At 39.6% G+C, this 8921-nt stretch overlaps 1 protein-coding gene across 1 annotated transcript in view; it reads right to left on the reverse strand.

The window, feature by feature from the left end:
* Window positions 1–2492: 2492 nt before the first annotated feature.
* Window positions 2493–8921, reverse strand: part of LOC102494609 (peptidyl-tRNA hydrolase 2, mitochondrial-like) — a 38182-nt gene continuing 31753 nt past the window's right edge. The window contains 2 exon segments of the mRNA XM_014582685.2: window positions 2493–3136; window positions 5352–5434. Of these exon segments, the coding sequence (XP_014438171.1) occupies window positions 2597–3136; window positions 5352–5434 (623 nt within the window). The 3' untranslated portion in view covers window positions 2493–2596.

Below are 8921 nucleotides of genomic sequence, written 5' to 3' on the forward strand. Positions count from 1 at the left end.
ATCTTTTCAAATATTTTCTCAGTTCTTCTTAACCATTTTTTCTCAGATGAACTTTAAAATCATATTAAGTTAAAAAAACTTGACGTATTTATTGAAATTGTATAAAATGTATAAATCAATATATTAAAAACTGACATCACTACAAAATTGAGACTTCTTATCCAGAAGCATGGTATCCCTTCTCCATTTATGCAAACATTCTTTTATTATATTCGTTGATAAAGTTTTATAGTTTACTTCCAGACATTTTAATTCATTTTTCTTGATTGCAAATGGTTTTATTATTAAAATTTTATATGTTTACTAATTGCTTATATATGACTTGATATTTGCCTATTTACTTTTGTAATCAGAAAAATAAAAATGTCCAATCTCACTGGTAAACAGGGAAATACAAATGAAAATAATGACATACACTTTTTGGCCCTTCAAATTGATTAAAATTACAAAGGTTGATAAATAATTAGTTTTGACACAACTGTGGAAAAATAGGCACTCCAGCACAACATTAGGGGGTGTAAATTACTATAGCCTTCTGGGAAGGCTATTTGGACAAATTTAGCAAAATCAGAAATGCATATATACACTTTGACCCAGCGACTACTCATCTAAGGATTTCTCCTACAGAAATACTCAGACATGTGCATGAAACATATACACAAACTCATTCATTATATTAATAGCATTGCCTCTAATAGTCCCCTCCTCCCTAAAGGGAAACAAGCTAATGTACATCAATCAGGAAATGGTTAAACTGTAGTATCGTACAATCCTACAATGCAGCTATTTAGAAACTGAGATAAATTTGGATTCCCTGATCTACAAGATACATTGTTAAAATTCTAAAAAGCAGCTTGCCAAAATGAATATGTGCGTATGTGTATAGTACCATTTTAATTTTCCAAACATATACATACGACGCCTAGTAGTTACCAGTGAAACCTGCCTGCCCATCCCTCACCTTCCCTCTCCTCCTGAGGCCGCCTTCGTTGAACTCGTCAGAGAAACGCCGCCGAAGGCCGGCCCGGCCTCTAGTCCTTCGCTAGGGCCCTTTGGCCACGGCTAATGCCGGTACCTCACATCCCCTCTGTTGGCCATTCACTCGACGCGCCGAAGGCAGCTGCCCCGCTGCGCCTGAAGATGCAGCTAGCTCTCCGGTGGCGCTGACCAAGGCCTGGGGGAGGGGACAGGAGGCGGGGTTCACAGAGGGTTGGGGCAGGCCGTTTGGCCCCAACACCAGCCTTTCCCGCAGGCTCCCCAAGGCCGTCACCTCCGCGCCTCCGCGCAGGGTCCCGTGGGAACTCCCTCCCACGCCTTCCATAAGAAGCGGAGGATAGTCTCGCCCACAGAGCCGCCCCCATCCCCCGCCCCCGGCGGCAATGGCTCCGCGGGCCCGCAGAAGCGTGCAGAGTCCGCGGCCCAGATTCGGCCCTGCTCTCTCTCTCTCGCCCTCGGTGGAAAGCCTTCCGTCTCTTGGCTCTGCTCACACTGGCTTTGGGGCTCCACCCACCACAAGAGAAGCCCCGCCCCTGCCTCTTGAGAAGGTGATTCCTCCGCTGTGAAGCCAGGTCCTGCAAGGAACTGACCCGAGCTACTCACAGGCCTTTGAGGATTGTAGGGTTGTTAAGGAACTGGGATTTGCTTCGAGGCCCGGTGGAAGCCACTGAAGGGAACATGATTTGATTTTACGTTTAAAAACTAACAACCTCTCCAGCTGCCTTATGAAGTATGGGGGACAGGGGTCAAGAATGCAAGCCAGGACACAGTGTGGAGGGCGGGAGACGAAGGGAGCGCCTACCACAGTGAGTTCGCATGGGCAAAACCATGAAACACTTAAGGCACATCGTAAGCCCTTAATAAACAACGTCTTTTCTTTTTTGCTTTGGTATCGTTTGGGTTGGCAGAGTAAGATTGGCAAGGAGCCAACATCTGTAAATGCATAGGAATAAAAGGCTTTGGTAGGTAGGAGATTCCCTGCTAACCGTGCTTCATCTGGAGTGGGGAAAGAGATTGGAGGATGAGAGGAGAGGGCGGCTTTGATGTACACCACTAGGTACTTCGATAAAGTTTGAATTTTTAACAAAAAGGATGTATGAACTTGGCATTTTAAAGTTTAAAGGCAAAAACATTATCCAAATAAGACATAGAAGAAATAAAACTAATTAGATCCTGCAGTTCTAATTCCAATCCCTCAAAACAGTGGTTCATGCCTGTGATTGAAAAATTAGAGCAGCAGTTCATGCCTCCAGTTGAGAATCTGCTGAATGGTTGCATTCTCCTCCTCCTTCCCTCCCCCACCGCCAATATGCTTATATACTTACTGTAAAATGTTATCTACAAATCCCAGGAGATAGCCAGAAGCTCCCCATTGAGACAGATTGTCTTTTTAAAAATTCTTACGTTATTTTTAATAAATATTATTCCATTGTAAAACTAATTATGTATTTACTCAAAACCCTATGTTTCTTTTTTCATGATAGACCAGATTTTATTTTTATGGCAAGAATATTTAAATTGGGGGAAGAAATTGTTTCAAATGTTACTGACAGGCTTCAAACAGTTATGATGGAGGGATCAACATCATACAAAAACCCACCTAGTGAAGTTTTAGATGACCAGTAACTTTATCAATGAGATCCGCTGGTCCTGGCCCAATTCCTAGGACAGTTCGAGAGCCTGGTTCAATCTGAGTACGTCCAGCATCTTGAATTAAGCTCACAGTCAGTCCAAGCGTTTTCGCATGGGTCAGTAACTGAATCAAGATTTCTTCATCAGGAGCTTTGACCACCACTTTGGGCTGGCCACAGTATTCTCACTCTTTGAGCATTGCAGGATTTCTCCTTTGAATTTGCTTGTAGGCAGAAACAGCAGCATGGGAGCATTGGGCAGCCACTTTTCCTTTTCCCATTTTTAAGTCATTTCGAACAACAAGAATCATTTTATATTCCCCACTCTCTCCCAAGATGCTTGCTTCAGTCCCAGTCTCTGCATTTGTGCCACTTGCTGAGCTTTTGGGGAACATCCCAAAGCTTACCCGAAGGCCCCAACCCAGGCACATGCCACAAGCAACCCCAGCAGCCAGGCTGAGTGCACTCGGATGAGACAAATATTCCATCATGGATGATTCGGAGAGCACCTACTCACACTGGCCTTTCCAGTTCTTCTCAAAACCCTATGTTTAGAACATTTTAATTATAAGAAATTATAGATATGAACTTTGATGTAATATGTATATTTCTAAGATTTTTCTCAAGGAGTAATTTGTAGAAAAGAAATAGAAATTTGTAGATAAGAAATATGTAGAAAAGGCCAGTCCTTTCTGAAACACAAAACAAGCTTTCCAGGGCAGTTCTAACAATAATACATTCCTGGGGCCAGCAGATGGCATGGTGGTTAAGGCGTTGGACTCCCACACATTCAACCTGGGGTAGAGTGCTAGATGAGGGGCGGGTGATTTGATTTCTCACTTTCTGTCTGTTTCTCTGTCTCTCTGGTGAGCAAATACCCTATAGCAAAAATCTCTCTCTTAATATTGGTGGGCATGACTCACTCATTGCAGAGATACTATGCCAGGGACAGGATGTAGGGAGAGTCCTGTTATCAAATGAGCCAAAATGATCAGTCAATGATTGTGGGTGTGACTCGCCCCAGGCCCTGAAGAAGGGATTTTGGAAATAGGAAAAAGCAGCTAGACTTCTGTCCTCATTCTCGAAACGAAAACAAAACAGTGTACATGCCCACCAGAAGTATATGAAGATTCCAGTTTATTCTTATAATACCATGCCCTCACTGATACTGCTTTAATAGAAAAAAATTGTTCAATTTAATAAACCTTTGAGTTTAATTTCATTTTCTCATAGTATCTGCTTTAGTTCTAGTAATTCATGGTCTCTACCAATTCTAACCCCTACATTTTACTGTTAATTCCTAGATCCCAAAGTGTAATTTCCCACCCCTAATTCTAAAGTCCTACTATGTGATGACCCTAGTTTTCATTTGAATCTGCAGAAGCCTCTAGTTCTCTTGCTAACTCTATTGCTCTAGTCCTAGTTCCAACCAGTGGCACCCCATTACACATAAACACACACACACACACACACACACACACACACACACACACCTGTTGTTTTTATTTTTCTTTTTATAGAATACTCATATATATATGAAAGCATAAAGAAAATACCCAAAGAAAAATACCTGTGATCCCACCATCCAGAGAGGATACTATTAATGTCTGATTTTGTCTTCTCAGCATTTATCTATGCATGATATATGTGTTTATAGTTCTAAAGTAGAACTAATATATATAACAAATTACCATACTATGTTGTAATTTAATAACACAGTGAATATCATGTCATTAAATATTTGTCTATAACATTTTAATGGCAACATGAAGCATTCTTTTCTTTAGCATGTAATTAACTTCAATTTTATTCTTTTTTTCACTTAAAAAATGTTTTCCTAAATACACACACATATATTATTATAAAATGTGGAACACGAACAAACGAAAAGTTCCCCTTTCAGACATATTCACAACAGAAATATATGCACAAATTCATGTGCATTTGTACAAATTCTTATGCACAAATAGAAATACAAAGCTTTGTTTCATGCAGTTCTTTTTTTAATTTTCTTTCTTTCTTTCTTTCTTTCTTTCTTTCTTTCTTTCTTTCTTTCTTTCTTTCTTTTTTCTTTCTTTCTTTCTTTCTTTCTTTCTTTCTTAAAATTGACCAGAGGGACAGAGTGAGAGAGAGAGAAGGAAAGGAAAGTGAGAAAGCAAGTTGACAAGTCTGGAACTCAGACCCTGGTTGGCCATGTGGGAGCACAGTGCCCTTAACTACCACGCCACCTGCCAGCCCCATGTGATTTATTTCTCTCTCTCTTTTTTTTGGAGAGGTTTTTGCTATAGGTCACATGCACTTGCCAGAAAGAGAGAGACAGAGAGACTGAAAGCGAGAAATCACCCCCCAAGGGGGATGGCCATACCACAATCCATTCTCCTCTCGGGATCCTGGGCACGCATGCACCTTCGCCTTGCGTGAGTTTAAGCCACCAGATCTGGGACTAGAACTGCGGTCGACTATATAGGAGTCCAATGACATAGCCATTATGCCAACTGCTGGACCCCCATGTGATTCATTTTTAAAAATCTAGAAACAGCATTCTAATATATGTATTGTTCTATTAATTGCATTATTCATTTAATATAGCTTGAAGATCTTTCCATTGACAGTGTGTATATATCTACATCATTCATCTTACTCTTTAATAGCCCATTGAGTATTCACTCACCTATTGTTAAACATTCACCTATTGATAAACATCCATTGTTTTCAATCTCTCACTGTTGAAACACTCTTTTTCCTATTCACAGCGCTGCCATGAAAATTTTCATACATGTCTTTTTGTGCGTATGCTGAAAATATTTCTGTAAGATAAGTACGGAGAAGTGAATAACTGGATCAAAGATTATGCAGTTTGAAATTGTAATACATTATGCCAAATTACCATGTTTAAGAAGAATATTTCAGTTTACACCTTTCTTAGCGGTAAATAAGAATAACCATTTCCCTAAATTCTTACCCACACTGATATTAACCAATCATTTTAATATTTTTCCAATGTAATGGGTGAAAAATGTTTCATTATTTTCATTTTTCTGATTATTACAGAGGCTAAGGAATTTTTTTTTTTTGGAGAGGTTTTTGCTATAGGGCGTGTGTGCTCACCAGACAGATAGAGACAGAGAGACAGAAAGCAAGAAATCACCCTCCAGGAGTAATTGCTGTTATGCTGCAATCCCTTCTCCTTCATTCTCCTCTCGCGATCTTGGGCATGCACGAACCAGTGCCTGGCATGAGTTTTAAGCCACCGGGTCCACCGGATTCGAACCGTGGTCGGCTACATGGGAGTTCAGTGACATAGCCATTACACTAACTGTCGGTCCCGAACATTGTTTCCCTTTATGAAACACCAAATTCCTAATATTATATGGGTTTGAATGTAAATCATTTATTCTATAGTCCTAAAATCCATATCAGCATGAATACCAAACTATTTTAAGCACTTGAGCTTTAAATTATAGTTTCATATCTTCTGGGGCAAGCCCCCCCCTTTTTCCCCAAAATTTCCTTATTATTCTCATGAATTCTCTTTTCCAGATGAAGTTTAAAATTTGCTCATTAAATTCTATAAAATCTCTATTGGGCTTTCAGTGTGTATTTACTTCATCAAATAGGTGTAAGATGCTACATTTGATAAACCAGTCTTTTAAACAACATTTAAGTTGTTTCTAATTAATTGTCCACTTTTATAAGCAGTTTTGCAAAAGACATTTAGAAAAATCTCTGCTGGGACCAGCAATTGGCATAATGGCTGCATTGCTGGATTCCCACATAGTCGATCTCGGTTTGAGTTCCAGACCTAGTGTCTTAAAACTCTTGCTGGGCATGTGTGTATTTGTGTGTGTGTGTCCAAGATCCTGAAGGAGAATGGAGAAGGGATTGTGGCATGACCATCCCCCCTGGGGAGGGTGATTTCTTGCTTTCTGTCTCTCTGGTGAGTGCACACACCCTATAGCAAAAATCTCTCTGTCTGAAAAAAAGAAAAAAAATCTCTGCTTACCTTTATGATTGTTTAACTATAATACATTCCCGTAATTCGCTTTTCTGGCTGGAACCATGCAGGGCGTTCAATAGAAGAAAAAGAAATTTTCTTGCTGTGGCAGAAACCAAGAAAAAGGTTTCTGCTGTGCCAGAAACCCTTAAGAAAAAGCGAAGGGATTTTGTGGAGCTGAAGATCAAGCGCTTAAGAAGTTTGCTCCAAGGGTGCTTTGAAAGGCAAGGAGAAAGCTTATGAAAAAGCTAAGCACTATCATAAGGAATATAGGCAGATACACAGAACTGAGATTCACACGACCAGGATGGCAAGAAAAACTGGCAACTTCTGTGAACCTGCAGAACCCAAATTGTCGTTTGTCATCAGGATCAGAGTTATCAATGGAGTGAGCCTAAAGGTTAGCAAGGTGTTGCAGCTTCTTTGTCTTCCCCAGATCTTCAATGGCACCTTTGTTAAGCTCAACAAGGCTTCAATTAACATGCTGAGAATTGTAGAACCATATATTGAGTGGGAGTACCCAGGAACCTGAAGTCAGTAAGTGAACTAATCTACAAGTGAGGTTATGGCAAAATCAATAAGAGGATTGCTTTGACAGATAACTCTTTGATTGCTGAATCTCTTGGTAAATTTGGCATCATCTGCATGGAGGATCTGATTCATGAAATCTATACTGTTGGAAAACACATCAAAGAAGCAAATAACTTCCTGTGGTCTTTCAAATTATCTTCTTTACAAGGTGGAATGAAGAAAGAGACCACCAATTTTGTACAAGGTGGAGATGTTAGAAACAGGGAAGACCAGATCAACAGATTTACTAGAAGGATGAACTAAGGTATCCACCATGATTATTTTTGTAATCTGCTCAGTAAATAAACAGAGTGGCTGTTTTCAGACCGCAATATATTGTTGTATTAGTAACTTTTTGTTAGCTTGCCTTTGCCTTCCTTTAACTATTGTGGCAGATCTTGGTGCTTGGTAAAATTAAGCCAAAACTTCGGCACAACTAGGGTTCATTTTATATTTTGCGAAAATTGCTTAGGGACTTACAAAAGGCTTTTCCCACACCCAAAAGGTCTAATGTTTCCCCTTTGAAATGTGCTGAGTAAAAATGATTTTATTCTAAGAAAACCTATTTCAAGGCATTCATGTATGATTTGTAGGCAAGGTAATAAAATAAAGGTCGGTTCACTAAAACAACAAACAAAAAAATTTCCCTAAGTCAAAGCATATAGACATTCAGATAGCTGTTGATAGGTACTGCCCAAATTACTTTGGGAATGATTTCTACCGATGTGGTATATGATATGTCAGTTCCCTACCCCACTCTATGTCTAGGTCATTAATGGTTATTGAATCTTTGAAAATTTGATACAGTACATGTTTGTTTTGCTGATATAATGTATTTCGTAGGTTTTCTATTGTTGCATAAGAAATTACCACACATTCAGAAGTTTAAAACAACACTGATTTATTCCCTCATAGTTTTGTAGGTCAGAAGTCTGGTGGGCTTATTTGAATTTTCTGCTTAGGTCTTCCCAATGCCAAAAGCAAGGTGTACCTGGATGAGCCTTTTATCTGGAGGTTCTGGAGAAGAAACTACATCCAAGCTCTTTCAGGTTCCTTGCTGTTATAGGACTGAGGTCACCCATTTCCTTGCTAGCTGTCAATCAGTTAGGGGGCTACTCTCAGCTTCTGGCAGCAGCTCACATTTTTCTTAACATAGCCCTGCCTATCTTCAAGCCAGCAGTAGTATGCTAAGTCTTTCTCTTGCTCATCCCTCTCTAACGTTTCTTGCTTTTTTAAAAGAGGCTCCTGTGATTAGACTAGGACCTCTGAAACAATCCGTAATAATCTCCCTATTTTAAAATAAACTGATTAGCAACATCTGTAAAATCTCTTTGCCAAGTAATGTAACATGAAATCTTAACACATTCACAGTCCTTGGGGGGACATTTTGAAATTCTACCTACTACTGTCTTATTTTCTCTTTTCCAAACGACTACATGAATACAATCTGGTTGTAAAAAAATCAAACATCACAGAAGTACTGCACATGGAACAAAAACATAAAAGCCATCTTTCACTACCTTTTCTATTACTCTCCTCTCTACATAGAAGTAGCCCTCAATAGTTTTTGTGTGTAGCAAGAATCTTTTTGTAACTGACCACCCTGCTTACCTTCCTTATCAGATCTAATAATTTTTCTTTTCTTTTTTTTTTGAGAGGTTTTTGCCATAGGGCGCTTGTGCTCGCCAGACAGAGAGAGAGAGAGAGACAGAAAGCGAGAAATCACCCCC

The sequence above is a fragment of the Tupaia chinensis genome, unplaced genomic scaffold (genome assembly GCF_000334495.1).
Source record: "Tupaia chinensis unplaced genomic scaffold, TupChi_1.0 Scaffold143737_1, whole genome shotgun sequence".
Classification (NCBI taxonomy): domain Eukaryota; kingdom Metazoa; phylum Chordata; class Mammalia; order Scandentia; family Tupaiidae; genus Tupaia; species Tupaia belangeri.